General features: G+C 40.8%; 1 protein-coding gene across 1 annotated transcript in view; it reads right to left on the bottom strand.

Moving 5' to 3' along the window:
• Positions 1 to 563: 563 nt before the first annotated feature.
• LOC101852822 overlaps positions 564 to 19381 on the bottom strand; it is a gene marked incomplete at its 5' end in the record, with an annotated part of 25973 nt that continues 7155 nt past the window's right edge. Inside the window, 7 exon segments of the mRNA XM_013091000.2 lie at positions 564 to 4346; positions 6114 to 8999; positions 10149 to 10268; positions 14744 to 14933; positions 16081 to 16254; positions 18129 to 18265; positions 18947 to 19068. Coding sequence (XP_012946454.2) covers positions 4245 to 4346; positions 6114 to 8999; positions 10149 to 10268; positions 14744 to 14933; positions 16081 to 16254; positions 18129 to 18265; positions 18947 to 19068 — 3731 coding nt within the window. The 3' untranslated portion in view covers positions 564 to 4244.

The raw sequence follows: 19381 nt of genomic DNA on the forward strand, positions 1-19381 counted from the left end.
ATATATATAATTGTGTTCCAAACTCATTCAGATTAACTTTGGACGAGAGTGTGCCACCTACTTTCATAAACGACTCGGTCAATAGAGTCATTCCTCTTGCCACAAACTGACTTTTGGGAGAAAAATGGCCGTTGACTCACATCTTAATTACAATGAAAATCTGTCACGATGCCGTGGAATCACGCGTTTGTTCATTTTGTTGGGCATAAAGAGTTCTTGGTTTCAGTTTAAAGCCTGTTCATTCGCCTTGTTTTTGAAGAACAAAAAATACCCAATCTATATTGAAAGGATGTCGAGATATTTGCGCTAGAAGAAAGGTGAGAGTCTTCTGATTTCAGAAGTAAAAGTAATGAGAAAATGGCTGCCAAAGTTTAGTGATTCGTAAAGCTGTAGCGTCCTTGGAAATCGCAAAATTTTATTTTTGGATGAATTTGGTCAACAGTTTTTAGTAAAATCCACACAGGAATGTCTTTATAAATAACCATAAAAGATGTTGAGCTCAAACCAAAAATAGTTTTCAAAATTGCCAAATGCTCAGAAAAATGTGTATTTCTTTGATTCCATTATTTTGACGAGTGTCTGATGTCACCACCTTGCCACAGAAATAAGGACAAACATCCCCGGAACAGGACCAACATCCTCAATAAAAACATCTTCCCCACATGAGGACAGGACTTGTGCTTTCTGCACTCAGAGCGACCCGAGGAGCCGAACCAAACACTTTAGCTGTCGGCCCCACAAGCTGGGTAAGGCACATGACACAAATGTACAAAGACACAAAGACACATACAGTCTAGCACCCACCTAGCCAAAGTGGCGCCAGGCGAAAATCTTTTCATTACATACAAATTTTGCTATGTACATGATTTAGCTACAAACAATATACACACGCATAAGAAAAATTTGGGATTTTACAATCTGTTCGCTATTTGCATATTTTGGAGAGTTTGCTATGAACATGCTAGACTGTAAGTGGAAAAAGTAAAGTGACCTAACACTCTATAAATAGTATATGATATTAGCTACAAGCTAATGAAAAACTATTCCATTAGCTTATGGAATGCAAGAAACAAAACAGATAGATTAGTGTTAGTAACCATCTATCGAAAAGGCAAGTTTTCCCCGGAGATCAGAAATGAACCCTTTCCAGTTGGAATGTTTTATGGAAACAATAGATGTACAAATAGGACAAGTTTTGTTGTCAATCTATTGAAGGTACATCAGTAGAAATGTACAAAGGCAAGTCATAGAGGAATGTGAATTACAAGCAAATAAATAGGTTTAGTCTTTGACATTGTACATTTAAATATGTTCTCAGGTTTTCATAAATTAATACAGAAAAAAAGGTAAAAATTCTTCTTCTCACAACAGATACAAATCAAACATTTCATAAAAGAAAGGACAATATACCTTTTCAGTTTTGTGGTGACTATTTCAGTTATGTGGTGACTATTTCACTGTTATGTGGTGACTATTTCACAGTTTTGTGGTGACTATTTCAGTTTTGTGGTGACTATTTCACAGTTATGTGGTGACTATTTCACAGTTATGTGGTGACTATCTCACAGTTATGTGGTGACTATTTCAGTTTTGTGGTGACTATTTCACAGTTATGTGGTGACTATTTCACAGTTATGTGGTGACTATTTCACTGTTTTGTGGTGACTATTTCAGTTATGTGGTGACTATTTCACAGTTATGTGGTGACTATTTCACAGTTATGTGGTGACTATTTCACAGTTTTGTGGTGACTATTTCACAGTTTTGTGGTGACTATTTCACAGTTTTGTGGTGACTATTTCAGTTTTGTGGTGACTATTTCACAGTTATGTGGTGACTATTTCACAGTTATGTGGTGACTATTTCAGTTTTGTGGTGCCTATTTCACAGTTATGTGGTGACTATTTCACAGTTATGTGGTGACTATTTCACAGTTATGTGGTGACTATTTCACAGTGTTTTGGGTCCATCTATGACATTGACGGGCATTCTCACTGACCACGTGTGTGTCTTGTCGACACTACCATAGATCAAATCTGACCACAAAATGTGTCACGTAAAAGTTGTAGTGATTTTTTAAAAAGTTACGGTGTGCAGGCTACATGCTAACATATAACAAAAACCCTACAAAAAACTACAGACGAACTCTTCTATAAAACGTTGGTGCTTTTTACGCCTTCATCAACGCAGTTTAGATACTTTAGGAGGCAGGCTTCCAGCCGTGCGCGTCAGAGCTACCCTGGGCTCGTCAGAGCTACCCTGGGCTCGTCAGAGCTACCCTGGGCTCGATATTTCACTGACCCTGATGAAACATCCCAGCAGAGAGTAGAATATGCATAGGCCTATACATATAATATAATTTATGACATCGTTAATGACCATCTAAAAAAATGTCCCAACAGACAAAATTTAAAATGAAAATACAGCAGGTCAACATTCTATATATACAAACCTCTACATGTACTATTCATGTAATCAATAATCATCAATAAATATTGAGTAAATCAGATACAACTAGTTCTCAATAAATATTGAGTAAATCAGATACAACTAGTTCTCAATAAATATTGAGTAAATCAGATACAACTAGTTCTCAATAAATATTGAGTAAATCAGATACAACTAGTTCTCAATAAATATTGAGTAAATCAGATACAACTAGTTCTCAATAAATATTGAGTAAATCAGATACAGCTAGTTCTCAATAAATATTGAGTCAATCAGATACAACTAGCTCTCAATAAATATTGAGTCAATCAGATACAACTAGTTCTCAATAAATATTGAGTAAATCAGATACAACTAGTTCTCAATAAATATTGAGTCAATCAGATACAACTAGTTCACAATAAATATTGAGTAAATCAGATACAACTAGTTCTCAATAAATATTGAGTCAATCAGATACAACTAGTTCTCAATAGGAGAAGTTCTCTACTCTGGCACTCTGTGACAAAGCAAAATTCAATACAGAAATACAAAGTAACTACATCTCCATCTATCTAGACACTTGTTACCAACAACAAAGGTCAAAGGCCTTCAGACTTCAGGATATTGCATCGAAACAGTCCTAGAATTTAAATTGAACTACTGGATCAAACAGTCCTAGAATTGAACTACTGAATCAAACAGTCCTAGAATTGAACTACTGGATCAAACAGTCCTAGAATTGAACTACTGAATCAAACAGTCCAAGAATTTAACTTATCTCTCCTATATAGTACTTTTGTTCAATTATTACCCTCCTCATTTTTCATCTTTTATTAGAAAAATCTCTTTAAGCATCTATAACCTATAAAGTATGAAGTTCCAGCTATTATTCAGAACTCATTTTATAAAGCAACAACGGCAGATTGTAAAGAAACAATATCAAATAAAGACTCAGCAGTCTTGAATGATGCACCTGAGAATCCATAGTCTTGGGCTGTTTACAAATGAAAAATTATCACAACATAATTCTGTAGACGATTTTGAACGCTAACATAACGATCTCTCTATTCCCATGTGATGAATAAAAAGTAACAACCTTTCATCTCAATGCTAAAATTCTGGAGACCTTTCTTACTAAATCTTACACTCAAGGCAGAGAAATCTCTACACATGGAAAATCCATTTCAGCAAAATGGTTTACTCTTTCTGTATGCAAGAGATTCCCCAATTTTACGCTCCCAATTTGAGGCGGTCAAGGTTGTTACCTTAAAACTGTTAGTTATGATTCAGTGAAATATTGATGTTATGATTCAGTGAAATATTGATGTTATGATTCAGTGAAATATTGATGTTATGATTCAGTGAAATATTGATGTTATGATTCAGTGAAATATTGATGTTATGATTCAGTGAAATATTGATGTTATGATTCAGTGAAATATTGATGTTATGATTCAGTGAAATATTGATGTTATGATTCAGTGAAATATTGATGGATTGGTTTCTGTGAGCTCTCACACTATTCCTAACTGGACAGAGAATCTCAAGATGGGTGACAAAGTTAGTAAATGTAGCACAACAACCTCATGTGTAGATCTTGGGCTTGTGGACATCAGTACCTCCCAAAACCCCACTCAAGTAGCGTAGAGATCCGCTGAAGCATGGTACAGAGAAGGTCACTTATGTAGTGATTCAGAGCCAAAGAGTTCAGTTCTCTGCTCACATTTTCTTCCACCCAGAATCAAAATGCTCTATTGACAACAAATCTACTTAAGACAGAACGTTTCCCCCTTGCTGTGAGAAACCAGAAATGTTCAGGTCGGTAGTTCCTCATCCTGCAATGACCACGACGCATCGGGTGTCACGTCATGGCTATCCAGATTATCTCCCATGGCAAACCGTCGATCTGTCATTGCCTGAAAACAGATTACATTTTTGTAAAAATTCTCATAATTTTTGTAGCATTACCTGAAATTTATTTACATGAGAGGAAAAGATTTTCCAACGTTTCCTTATAAGTTACCATCTACATTTGTACAGACATTTTCAAAGCATTAAAACATTTCTTTTTGCTAAATTTACCCATCAGGCACCAAGCCAATAGAAAGCAACTCATGGGGCAGCAGAAGTAATAATAACATCATTCCTGGACTTAGCGTGAGTGAACTGTTACGGGCACAACATGTTCCCAAGATATCAGGAACGTTGGGCTGCCTGTGCAACTTAAGGACAATGATAGCACCGTCCTGTATGTCTAGAAACAGGGGTTGGTGATGAAGAGGGAGGTCGGGGTGTGGATTCTGCCAATGATTGCAGTGTGGGTGCTGTAAGGATGTGGATCTATTTTGCCTGGTCCAAAACTGGAAAGAGCTGGGGTAATATTTAAGCTACTGAAAAGATGTACAATGGAACTCGAATTCAACGAGATGAGATAGATTCCCCGTTTTTTTTCTTCTTTAAAATCAATAAAAGTAACCCGGATTCAACGAGCACTTAAATCAGCGAGCTGGGATTCAACGAGGTCGCTGCCATGGGGAACAGCCCCCACAGACGTGGCTTCACTCATTTTTCTCCCAGAACAAACTTTATCTATTCCCGGAAACCATCCATTGCACCTGCATCGTGAACCATTATTCACTTAACCGATTGCATGCGAACAATCAGCGGTCTTCTTTAATATCAACACATGCGTTGTTGGCACGTGCACGTGTCTACTCTGGCGTGTGTCGGGGTCGGATGGGCGGCCTGCACACGTGTGACTGTGTGTGTGTGTCGGGGAGGGGGGGGGGGGGCACTAGCGGTCCGGGCGTTGAATGTCGCAGATACAAACGCGTCAGTCTTTTTTTCCCCTCGGCAACTGATCATTATGACAATGATAAGCTAGTCTTGACGTAGATCTACGTAATGAATTGTGCGCCGGTCTATGGAATCAAAAGTTGCCGTATGCTAAGCTACTGGCTCTACACAGCAACTCAACTTTTTGGTAAACAATCGAGATGACACAGGCGTGTGCCTTTGAACGAATCGGTCTTTTTTTTTCCACAGCTCATAATATGCAGGCATTTCAGGCACTTCCTGTGACTTCTCTTTATACATTACTCTCTCTGTGCCTGTAATTATCTACACAAAACCTCGTGTTTGCTATAACGAACACTCGGATTCAACGAGATTTTAGGTCAGGCCCAGCGACCTCGTTGAATCCGAGTTCCACAGTACGGAAATTCCCCTCAAAGCCAATGTACGGGTTTAACAACTCTATCAACAGAATCATGTTACTTAAGAGGCAGGACCTTCGAATGTAACGTTTATCTCTGATAGGTCCAAACATTCATCTCTGATAGGTCCAAACATTCATCTCTGATTGGTCCAAACATTCATCTCTGATTGGTCCAAACATTCATCTCTGATTGGTCCAAACATTCATCTCTGATAGGTCCAAACATTCATCTCTGATAGGTCCAAACATTCATCTCTGATAGGTCCAAACATTGTTCATAGGTTCAAACGCTCATCTCTGATAAGTCCAAGACAAATGGGTTGAGAGCACAAAATCGCCCGAGCTCAAGAACAGCCAGAAGGCTTCCCTAGAGCTGTGTGTACACAATAGAAAAATGATCTACATTCTTGTTGTTGTTATTGATCAACCCTCCTGCACCAGTGTTATGACTGTTCCCAATACATACCCTTTTGAGAATGCTGGCAACAGATGGCACAGACCCTTGCTGTGACCTTTCCAGAAGCTTTGTCGGTGACGTCGGCTCTCGCGAAACCACCGGCCTCAGCTGACCTTTCTGAGCCAGCAGCATGCTGGCACGTAGAGAGAAGTGGGCACCGGGCGGGGGACCTGAGTTAGCTCCCCTTTGTACATGTGGCGCCAGTTCTTTGGCTTTTGACAACTTTCCCTTCTGAGAGATGATATCTGCTGCTGAAAACTGCAGTTTTGGAATCGGGACTCGATTGACAGTGGCAGACCAAGGTGACTTCCTGTCGTAAACATTTTTTTCACTGTTTTTGCTGGAACTTTGAGAATTCATTTTATTTTTCACAAGCTGCTTTCTTGACAGTTCCTTTCCGGCTGTCTTATTAACTTGATGCTGAACCATCTCTGGACCTTCCTCGAGAGAATCTCTTTCGAACTTGTCATCTCCATTTGTCGATTTGTGTATACCGTCAACATTTTTGCCGACAACTTGAGAGGTAGAGAAAGAGTCGTTCCTGCCAGCCTCATTTCCTGAATCCTGTTGGCTTTCTCCATCATGCCCTGTAAGCCCAAAGTCCACACCAGGACGGTGACACATGACACTATCCGCTCCCACAAACTGTTGATTCGGAGAAGTTTCTTTGACATGAGAGGAGTTCACACTTTGTGGTGACTCAATCACAAAAGGTGGATCTTCATTATGACTCTCAAGGAGATAAAAACTTTCCCTATTAGCAAACTGATGCCTATCGTTATTTGACTTGCACATACTTTTACTAGAAAGTTGAGGAATATTCTCAGTATTGGACTTGTTTTGAATCCCCTTGGCTGATGTAGCTTGAGACAGGGAGCTGGAAATGTCTGCAAGGACAGTCGCGGCACTGTGATCCGCCCCGGGGCCACGGACAACGGAGAAATCCACTTCATCTGTGCTCAGACTCAAACTGTCCACGGAAAGATTGTCAACCTCAGTCGAAGAATCTGAATCCGAATCCGCGCTCAGCCTCCTGGGTCTGGAGGGTAAAGTATCTTCAGGGCCGTGTAGGACAGGGTCAGATATTGCCTTCTCACAATCCTTATCTTGACACTTTGTTGTATCTCCAGATGAATCGGAAGAAAGCACTAACGCTTTGAGCTGCTCTGAAGGAGTTGATGAGTCTGTAGACAAAGAAATGCGTTGATGCTCAGATTTATCACGCAGAAGTAGTTCCGAGTGATTTGACGAGTCTGAAGATAACAAAACATTCTGACGTTCAGATTTCCCAAAGTCTGGATTCGTAACACGAGAAATGGAGGATCCCGAAGCCAAGTCGGCGTTTTCATCAGTTCTCTTGGCAGCAGCAACTAGCAGCTCTGACAAAAAAGGGAATCTCTTCTCACTCTCACTCGTCTCCAAAGGGGATTCCAGAAAGGTTTTGTGAAGTGAACAATCAAGTCTGGTCTGTTCAACATTATCTAATTCATGTTGTGTTTGTCTGTCATGTGTTTGTCTGTTGTGTGTTTGTCTGTCGTGTGTTTGTCTGTTGTGTGTTTGTCTGTTATTGTTTACTTGTTTCTTTAGAGAAGGGATGGGTTCACAGCTCTTGAATTCCTCTGACACTTGGGTCAAATAACTGCTTCGATGATCTTCCTCTTCAAACCCTGCAACTTGAGAAACACTTGTTCTTTGACCAGTTCCAGATTTTGCAAGAAAACGAGCCTTGTGGGAAACATCGGCAGATCTCATTGTCGGTTTTCCCTCAGCTTTGTCCAGGGATTTCATGAAAGAACTTAGCATGGGCAAATCCAAACTTCTGTTGACAGTTTTCCCCCAATTGGTTGTGTCCTGGGGTGTTGGAGCAATGCTCATTCTCGGAGAAGGCGTTGGTTTGTCTTTGAGAAAGGAAGGAACGTATGAAGTTATTTCCCCTTTGTCACTACCGTCTTTGAAAGAGCTGCGGGGGTCAACATCATCGCTCAAACTGGTCGTTGTTGCGTCCTTGGAGGGGAGATCTGAGTGGAAGTCCTTTGACCGAGTCTCCGAGATCTCGTGACAACTGTGAGCAGACGTGTCTGGTCCTTGACGTCTGACTGGACCGTCATCTTTTCTGGGTGGCACTTCCGGTTTGGGGCGGTCCATAGAATGCCGCAGGGGAAGTAATTTATCGGAGGAGTACCGTCTGTCTGTTTGTCCTTGTGGGTGAAGGTCACAAGATTTGCTCAGTGCGCTCCCCAGTTTTGTTGCTGGCAAGTATTTCTCAATGAGTTTAGCAGCGGTATCTGTACGTCTGCTTGGTCTGTTGCTCTGCCTTTCATCTGGAGACGGGATCTGTTCCGCGTCATGGACGGACTCCTGTCGCCAGCAGTGATCACCAAAAACTACTTCCTGTTCATCTTCTGCTAAACTTTCCGTAGGCAAAACTACTGACAGACGCTTGACTGTTTCCTCTGCGCTGGCGCTGGTTTTCTCATCCTTGACCTTGTCGGAGAAGGATTCCTCTGGCAACATCTGTGTCTGTGGACTACGTCTCCGAGAACTTGTTGCTTCCTTTTTCTCCGGTGACAGACTCGAGTCCTGATGGTTGCTGCTCTCTGGAGAATCAAACTCGTTCTCTCCCCTGTCATCCCCGCCACAGCTGCTCCCCTCACCACTTGATTCATCATCATCACCATCGTCATCATCATCATCATCACTGTCACCATCCTCCTCATCAGAAGAAACAGACTCGACCTGCAAAGACCAGTCCCCCACAGGAGTACGCTGCGTTACTTCCAAAGTGTTTCTCCTCTCTGCTCCGGCAGCTCTTCCCTGCTCATCTCCCTCTAGCCCGACAGTCTTCGTCTTCCACCCTTCAGCGCTGGGAAGTCGTCCAAGTGTCCTCAGCACATCCTGAAATATACGGTACAAAGTGGCAAAGAAACGTTAATTAATACGACCACAAAATAAGGGAAACACGTCAATGGGGAGGTCTCCCACAAATGTCTTTTGTTTTAGTCAGAATGTTACGGCACTTGAATACAATTAGGTCATATAAGTGCTGAAGATTAGAGGGGTATAAGAGAGTAACAATCACAAAAAAGGAGGAGAGATCAGGACGATAGATTTTGAAAGGAAAGAAGGAGCAAACCACACCAGAGCACCCGTCAACCACCCACACAAATGTCTACTCAGAACTCAACAAGATCTATATCCTGTGCAAGCTTGTGAGCATGAGTCAGAATGGAGCAATAATAAATATCTCTTGTATCGTCCACTAATAAACACAATCAAGAAATAACAAATGCAGTTTCTGGGGCACCTGGATAGACATAAATTCCTTGAACATCCAACTCTCACTGACAACATTCAAGGCAAATAAGGTAGAGGTAGACCGCGAGAGCCTAAATGGACGGGTGACAGGGAAAGGTCAGGATAACATAGCTTTTTTGGGAACATCCAAGCAAAGAACTGAATGGAGAACCATGATAGGATTGCTCAAATCTGTCGCAGATCTGGCACTTTAGGATGATTTGTACAGATCTTCAGCTTCCCCAGAAGCATAGAGTCTACAGTTTCCTTTTGCTGACTCCAGTTGGTAAAAGAAACAGAGGAAGACTCCTAAAGATTAGGAGAATACGAGAGGCGATCAAGATGAAGACAAAAGAATGGAGCTAGAGTCTTGGGAAGAGTTGGCAAAAGTCTGGGCTACACGATGATCTCAGCTTATGACCTTGCATACATCATCAAACACAGACGATTAAATCAAGATTGATAAACACAGAGGATTAAATCAAGATTGACAAACAGGGACCAGATTATGCTCCTCAGTTCAATCCAAAGACACTCCCCTCCCCCCAGTCTTACTGCGCTTGCAACATCAATAGGTCATATCAGTGCCGAAGATTAGACGTGTTACTAGAGAGTAACAGAAAAGAAATTTAGTAGAAGAGATGAGGGCAATAAATGTCTTACAAGAGGAGCAAAAACACCAGCAGAGCGCCTGCCAACCACCCCCTCAATGAACAAAGACAACGAGGCGACCGTGTACAAATCGTTCACCTTGAAGCTGGGTCTTGCCGCAGGGTTGTGTTCCCAGCATTTCCTCATGAGGTGGGACAAGACAGTCGGGCACGACGCCGGAACCACCGGCCGCCGATTTAGTCGCACACTCTCTAGGACCTGGTGCAAGGTTTACATCATCGTTATGAGAAAATAACAACAACAACAACAACAACAAAAGGTTTACATCATCGTTATAAGAAAATAACTACAACAACAACAACAACAACAAAAGGTTTACATCATCGTTATGAGAAAATAACTACAACAACAACAACAACAACAACAACAAAAGGTTTACATCATCGTTATGAGAAAATAACTACAACAACAACAACAACAACAACAACAAAAGTTTTACATCATCGTTATGACAAAATAACAACAACAACAGCAGCAGCAACAACAACAACCACAATAACAAAAGGTTTAGGCCTACATCATCGTTATAATGAGAAAATAACTACAATAACAACAACAGCAGCAACAGCAACAACAACAGCAACAACAACAGCAACAACAACAACAACAGCAACAACAACAACAGCAACAAAAGTTTTACGTCATAGTTATAAGAAAACTAGCTGAGTACACGTTCGATGAACGTACTTAAACTAATCGTCAAGTCATTGTGGAAGCAGTGTGCACAGCTTGTGAACGTCAAGTCATTGTGGAACCAGTGTGCACAGCTTGTGAATGTCAAGTCATTGTGGAACCAGTGTGCACAGCTTGTGAACGTCAAGTCATTGTGGAACCAGTGCGCACAGCTTGTAAACGGAAGCCTCACTCGTTTACAATGACGTCAAAGAAGACGGACTTTCCCAAGATTAGACCTAAACGAAACTAATGAAAAACTGAAAATTAAACTACAGTGACTTCAGACTCCTCAATAAAGTTGTGAACCCTTTAAATAATTCTGAACCACCCTTAATTTTTTCAAATTCGAAAGTTAAGTGGTTCCGAAGTTTTAGGCGGCCAAAGTGATGGATTTTAACAAATAAAATATGTATAGATAACAACAACAGCAACAACAACAACAAAAGGTTTACATCATCGTTATAAGAAAATTAAATAACAACAACAACAACAACAGTGAACAATGAGTGAATAATGATCGCGCCAACAGGCATTCTTCTGTGCTGTTCCTCACTCTTGTCATTCCTGGATATTTTCAAAAGTTCTACCATCATGTGCGTTCAGTTTCAGTGATTAATGTGATAGACATTTCTCCTTGAAATAATGAAAATGACAAGAGTTGGTTCAGTTTTTCTGTGATGGTGGACGGATGTTATCAGGACAGGTGGAGGTCTTAGACAGGTGGTTGTCTTATACAGGTGGATGTCTAATATGTACAGGTGGTTGTCTTATACAGGTGGTTGTCTTATATAGGTGGTTGTCTTATACAGGTGGTTGTCTTGTACAGGTGGTTGTCTTGTACAGGTGGTTGTCTTATATAGGTGATTGTCTTGTACAGGTGATTGTCTTGTACAGGTGGTTGTCTTATACAGGTGATTGTCTTATACAGGTGATTGTCTAATATGTACAGGTGGATGTCTTATACAGGTGGTTGTCTTATACAGGTAGTTGTCTTCTACAGGTGGTTGTCTTATACAGGTGATTGTCTTATACAGGTGGCTGTCTTATACAGGTGGTTGTCTTATACAGGCGATTGTCTTATACAGGTGGTTGTCTTATACAGGTGGTTGTCTTGCTTACGTTTTTTGGATCAGTTTTGAGCCAGGTCTCTCTGTACTCAAATATTGTTTTGACTACCAGCATGCTCATGGCAGTTTTCAGTCGGTTTTTGTAAGAGTTTTACGGCACTTGCAACACAAATAGGCACTATAAGTGCTGAAGACTAGAGGTGTAACTGCTAGATAGCAACAAAGACAAGAAGGAGTGATAAGGACGACAGATGTTTCATAGGAGAGCTCTAGTGTGGTTTGCTCCTTCACTTCTATCACACATCTTTCATCCTTATCTTTCCTCCATCTTTTCTTGGTATATTACTCTCTAGCACAGAATTCTACACTTATAGAACGGGAACTGTACCACGTGACCTGTGAGGAATTGAAGACCAAAAACAATGGCGTCTTGAGGGCACATTTTATCGTTTTCGGAAGTAACCCTATAGCTTTTAAAGCAAGAGCGGCTTTTACAAACGAGTGAAAAGTGGAACATTTACTGTCCAGTTTGTAGTTTTGAGTTACAGAATTCACTGTGCAACTAGAGATTAGAATTAAGGTTTTAAATTGTTGTGTTTTTGGGTGTAGCAACAGAAAAAGCAGACATAAAGAGTTTATAAATATAAGATCTACAGAACTGTGAAAAAATTCGTAACACGGACGGGATTGTTCACAGCACTTCTAGCTTCCCACACACATTTTGAATACGCATATGGCCTACGTAATTTTTTAGTAGCAAAACTTGTTACAAGAAATTTGTTTTACACTGAACATATTTTTTCACTAGATCTAATTAATGTTCTCAAAACTTGTGTTCAATAATTAGCTTTATGTCGCCAGCAGAAGTAGAAAAAAGGACGGACTTGCTTTTAAAAGAGATTTAGCTCCTGCTATAAACTTTTTAAAAATCTGTAGAAACCATTGACTGGGATTTTTTTAAAATATTGGGCTAGTATTTATATAAGAATTTTCTTTAAAGACATTTCTAGAATAATATAGAACCTATAGATGTGTACAAATGTTTGAAAAAAATACTCATCGGTTAAGACGAATTGATATAGATCTAAGTCATTGTGTAAAAGTAGGAGAATCTAGATCTAGGTGTTCGATAGTTCAGTAGCCTAGATATTTGATAATAAGTTGCGCATCACATTTTTGACCGCATGCTACAGTAGTAGAGATAGCGTATTATTTTCATCCGAAACATTAATTTCCGCATCCATACACCTTTTTGGGCCTTTATAAGCACATGCAGTCCTACTTTAATTATGTTACTTTCATAATTGTATGTGAAAGCATTTTCAATTCCTTTCACTTTCACTTCCCACGCGCGGGCACATATAATTATGATTATAATTTAAGATTCCAAATCTGACGAATGTATTATTAAATAGCGTATAATGCTGAGTTAGCCAATGCATTGCAATGCGCGCTATTATCAATTATTGAATTGTAACAAGACTTCAATTTGATCCGTAACAAGAGACCACTTATTTTTTCTTATTCTTAAACAAAAATGTTTACTGTGTGCGGGCATTAAAGATTCCAGGTCTGACGAATGTATTTATTAAATAGCATAGGCCTATAGGGCAGGCGAGTGGCCAACGCATTGCGATACGCACTTTTATCAATTAATCGAATTGAAACAGGACTTCAATTTGATCCGTAACAAGAGACCACTTAATTTTTCTTATTCGTGTTAAAAAATTTGTGTTTGTTTACTGTGTGCGGGGATTACAGGGGGACAAGCCCATCCCGTTGACATGTGATCCAGGGTATGGGGATACATTTTTCTCAAAATGCACACAGCTCTGAAATCCTTGACCAGTGATCACTCACCATGGAACTCTTTCTGTTGTGACTGTAGACACAAGTTTCTTCATTATCACATCTGAATGAGCCTATCATTCATGCATTAGAAATCACACTCCCAACACACAGAAAATGACTTTGAACATATATTCAGGAAACATATGCCAGTTCCACTCTTGTTTACTTTGTTTTGCATTATTGGCTTTTATGTGTAAACCAATATTTTGAGGCCTTTTCTGCATTTTTGTGTTTTTGGCAGCATGTACAATAGGCCTATGTATTTTATGTGCAACCGACACATTCTCCAATCTCTTGTATTTGTTAGACTCGCACGTGCTTTAAACAAAAAGCATGTTGTTGTACACACTACTGATGCGAACACAGAGATGAATTCTTAAAGTGAGAAATAATACATTTCCTCAATATAAGCTCAATTTATTTATCTCTTTCTAGTAAATTGGAGAAAAGGCTTGTAATGTTCTTTTTTGCTTGCTTTGGATGGCCTTAAGTCTAAGTTTAATGACAATATTATTGTAGTGTCAGCGTCTCCTTTATCGTAGATCTAGTACTAATCAAGACAATATCTAGATATTTTGCCAACAGAATTAATGTTCATAATTAGTGTTATTATCAAGTGTATTGTGATTGTGACGATCTTTAGTAGATCTAGATCAGATCCCATCCCATCATTAAAAAAACAACAAACCAAAAATACAAATACAAAAACATTGTAACATTGCCAATTATGACATATTGTTGGCAATAAAAATGTACTAGACTATTTCACGATATTTCCTCTTCGAAGAAAGTTTTAAAATACTGATGTAAGGTGTCTTCTAAGCCCTACCACTAGTATCAGCGTGCATAGCAACGCGAAACCTCGCTGTGCGGCGCAGCCAAAGGTGCCCTCAACAGGCCGCCATGTTTTAGTTTCAATTCCTCACAGCGAATTAGCGATCGCAAAGAGGGAGTTCCGCTTCTATAAGTGTAGAATTCTGTACTCTCTAGTAACAACTCTAATCCTTGGCATTTATATGACCTGATTGTGTTGCAAGTGCCGCAAAACTCTTACAAAAACTAAACAGAACCTAATGTTACCTGGTAAATAGAGAGGCCCTCGTAAGGGATCTGCCTCGTCAGCATTTCCCAGAGAATTATTCCGAAGCTATAGACGTCCGCCTTCGGGGTGATCTCCCCTGCCGCCAGTAGCTCTGGTGCCATCCAGGCGGGCGTGGCTTGCGACGGTTCAAGTCTGCTCGCTCTCGACACTTTCACGTCTGCTTCATGTCTGGGGGGAAAACATCAAATGCAGTGTGCTGGTGAAATCAGGCGCGTATCAAAATAATGAAATGGAAGAATCTGGCATTTTTCTGTTGATCTGGCAATTTTCATCTCATTTTTTTGTATTTGGCTCAACATCTTTTGAGTAATTTAAAATCCCTTTTCAGCGTGGATTTTTCTGATAAAAGCTTCCGAGACAGTTGGTCTCTTAACTATTTCTGCGTTAGTCCAAGCCAAATTGTTTATAAGGTTGGTAGTACTTTCTCCTTTTCCAGTTGACAGACCTAGATTCTAAAACTATGACAAACTGACAAGATTTTTCACCATCTATAACAGACGCCACAAACTGACAAGATCTTTCCCTATCTGTAACAGACGCCACAAACTGACAAGATCTGTCACCATCTGTAACAGACGCCACAAACTGACAAGATCTTTCCCCATCTGTCAACAGACGCCACGAACTGACAAGATCTTTCCCCATCTGTCAACAGATGCCACAAACTGACAAGATCTTTCCCCATCTGTCAACAGACGCCACAAACTGACAAGATCTTTCACCATCTATAACAGACGCCACAAACTGACAAGATCTTTCCCCATCTGTCAACAGATGCCACGAACTGACAAGATCTTTCCCCATCTGTCAACAGACGCCACGAACTAACAAGATCTTTCCCCATCTGTCAACAGATGCCACAAACTGATAAGATCTTTCCCCATCTGTCAACAGACGCCACAAACTGACAAGATCTTTCACCATCTATAACAGACGCCACAAACTGACAAGATCTTTCCCCATCTGTCAACAGACGCCACGAACTGACAAGAGCTTTCCCCATCTGTCAACAGACGCCACAAACTGACAAGATCTTTCACCATCTATAACAGACGCCACAAACTGACAAAATCTTTCACCATCTGTAACAGACGCCACGAACTGACAAGATCTTTCACCATCAGTAACAGACGCCACAGACAAGATCTTTCACCATCTGTAACAGACGCCACAAACTGACAAGATCTTTCACCATCTGTAACAGACGCCACAGACAAGATCTTTCACCATCTGTAACAGACGCCACGAACTGACAAGATCTTTCACCATCTAATACAGACGCCACAAACTGACAAAATCTTTCGAAAGGACTTACTTTAGTTTTGAAAAACCGAAATCTGCCACTTTGGCTCTGGTGCCGTATCCAATGAGAACGTTGCAAGACTTCAAGTCCAGGTGCAGCACGGGAGGCTGGTGGAGGTGCAGATACAGCATGCCTGCCGTCACGTCATGGCCAATCTGGCAATACTCCTCCTGGCTCAGATCAGCCCTGGCACGTGCAAAAACAGTTGTTGTTATTGCAGACGCCGTGAGTGAAAGAAACGGAGGAAAACATTCAAAAAGGAAAATAGTTCACTGCACTCTTTTGCTGAGCTTTACAACAGCGATATATTGGTGGCAAAAAAGGATGATTGTTGATGACAAAAGCGATATACTGATGGCAAAAAGGATGATTGTTGATGACAAAAGCGATATACTGATGGCAAAAAGGATGATCGTTGATGACAATAACGATATACTGATGGCAAAAAGGATGATCGTTGATGACAACAGCGATATACTGATGGCAAAAAGGATGATCGTTCATGACAACAGCGATATACTGATGGCAAAATTGAAAAAGGATGATCAGTGCCCAAACCAAAAGCCTATTATGACATTTGATATATCAAACATCTGTTAGAAGTAAATGTTTTATTCTTTAAAAAAAAAAAGAAGCAAAAACGAATGTGAATAAAAATTCCTTCCTACCATCATCAATATAAACTATTCAGTGATTGTTAGGGAGGCAAAAACAAGTTATTTGGTATGTCCATCCAATGACTATTCATGTGTGTACATTGGTATGAAATATGTGCACGCGCACACTTTTGTCTGTGTGTTTGTGAGAGAGAGAGAGAGAGACAGAGAGATGGAGAAATGTGTCTCTCTCTCTCTTTCTTCTGACGCTGTTCCATCATAAACGGTCAGCGATGCCGACATCACGCACGAACTCAACACTTGCCCGGGGGTCCTTAAAAAGTTCTGAAAGCGGGTTACTTAAATGTCCCAGCAGACGAGTTAAGAGAGAAATGTATGTGTGTGTGAGTGTGTGTGTGTGTGTGTGTGTGTGTGTGTGTGTGTGTGTGTGTACATGTGTAGATGAATGCTTGTGTGTGAAAGTATTTACCACTGTGCAGCAAATGTCTCGGTATGGAGATCAGTTACACTCATTCCTATCTCATCTCATCTTATCTATCTAACTTACATTTCCTTATCTTATCTACCCTACCCTACCTTACCTTATCTACCTTACCTTACCTTATCTACCCTACCCTACCCTACCTTATCTACCTTACCTTACCTTACCTTATCTACCTTACCTTACCTACCCTACCCTACCCTACCTTATCTACCTTACCTTATCTACCCTACCCTACCCTACCCTACCCTACCCTACCCTACCTTACCTTACCTTACCTTACCTTAACTACCCTACCCTACCTTTCCTTACCTTATCTACCTTACCTTACCTTACCTTATCTACCCTACCCTACCTTATCTACCTTACCTTACCTTACCTTAAATACCCTACCCTACCTTTCCTTACCTTATCTACCTTACCTTACCTTATCTACCCTACCCTACCCTACCTTATCTACCTTACCTTACCTTATCTACCCTACCCTACCTTTCCTTACCTTATCTACCCTACTCTACCTTTCCTTACCTTATCTACCCTACCCTACCTTATCTCATCTTATCTTATCTACCCTACCTTACCTTATCTCATCTTATCTACCCTACCTTACCTTATCTCATCTTATCTTATCTACCCTACCTTATCTCATCTATCTACCCTACCTTTCTTTATCTCATCTCATTTTATCTATCTACCCTACCTTTCTTTATCTCATCTTATCTTATCTACCCTACCTTATCTCATCTATCTACCCTACCTTTCCTTATCTCATCTCATCTTATCTACCTTACCTTACCTTATCTCATCTTATCTTTAGTCGACTAAATCAGGTAAACAAATTCCTGGGCTTTGATAACATGGCAGGAACCCCACAACTGCCCCACAACTCCCCCACAACTCCCCCCTCTGTAGTTTTCTATACCGCTGGATTCGGAAAACAAATGACCGTCCAAACCACCGACCTTGTAGCGTCGTGCAGAAGACTGTGGAGATTTCCGCGCGCCATAAACTCCAGCACCATCAGGGGCAGTTTGTCGCCCGAGCAGACGCCAAGCAACATGACAACGTGCGGATGTCTCAGTTCTTGGAGCATTGACACCTGCACATTGCACAGACGGGAAGGAACGCCGTGAAAATGTGGGACAAATGGTGGCACGTGGTGAAAATGTGGGACAAATGGTGGCTTGGGTGAAAATTTGGGACAAATGGTGGCATGGGGCGAAAATGTGGGACAAATGGTGGCACATGGTGAAAATGTGGGACAAATGGTGGCATGGGTGAAAATTTGGGACAAATGGTGGCATGGGGCAAAAATGTGGGACAAATGGTGCCATGGGGCGAAAATGTGGGACAAATGGTGGCACATGGTGAAAATGTGGGACAAATGGTGGCATGTGGTGAAAATGTGGGACAAATGGTGCCATGGGGCGAAAAGTGGGACAAATGGCCCAGAGCTGGAGAGATGGGGAAGATGCTCTGGGGGAAAAGACAGTGGAGGAGGAGGAGGAGGAGAGGGGAAGAAGAAGATGAAGAAGAAGAAGAAGAAGAAGAGGGTTTGTTTGTTTTTTATTTTCAATGTACCAAATATTGGGGCCTTCCACAGAGAAATGCCATTCCTTTGCCCACCAGTACAAGACACACACACAACCAATACCTCAGTGTAAGATAAGTGACCAATACGTCAGTGTAAGATAAGTGACCAATACCTCAGTGTAAGATAAGTGACCAGTCAGTGTAAGATAAGTGACCAATACCTCAGTGTAAGATAAGTGACCAATACCTCAGCAGTGAAATAGTTCTTGTCCACTGACAAAAGCGGAGCTCTCAATCTTTTTATGGCAACGTCCGAGCCGCGATAGGTTCCTTTGAAAACCTGAGAAAAGCTTCCTTCTCCCAGAACATCTGAGGAAAAGAAAGCAAACAATTCTTCTTATATCTCTACATAAGACATCAATTCAGTGACCCCAGACAGGAAGTACTACGGTCTCCAACAACAAATTGACGGCTAGCGACAGTCTCTGACAGACCAAAGTGCCAAAAGGCCTGTGTCGGAATCTTGTATCAAACCATCAAAGCAAAACACACAGAAATACTACTTCAACAATACTACACAACACACAGACAATACCACACAACACACAGACAACACCACACAACACACAGACAACACCACACAACACACAGACAACACCACACAACACACAGACAACACCAC

Source organism: Aplysia californica, unplaced genomic scaffold (assembly GCF_000002075.1).
Source record: "Aplysia californica isolate F4 #8 unplaced genomic scaffold, AplCal3.0 scaffold01803, whole genome shotgun sequence".
NCBI lineage: Eukaryota > Metazoa > Mollusca > Gastropoda > Aplysiida > Aplysiidae > Aplysia > Aplysia californica.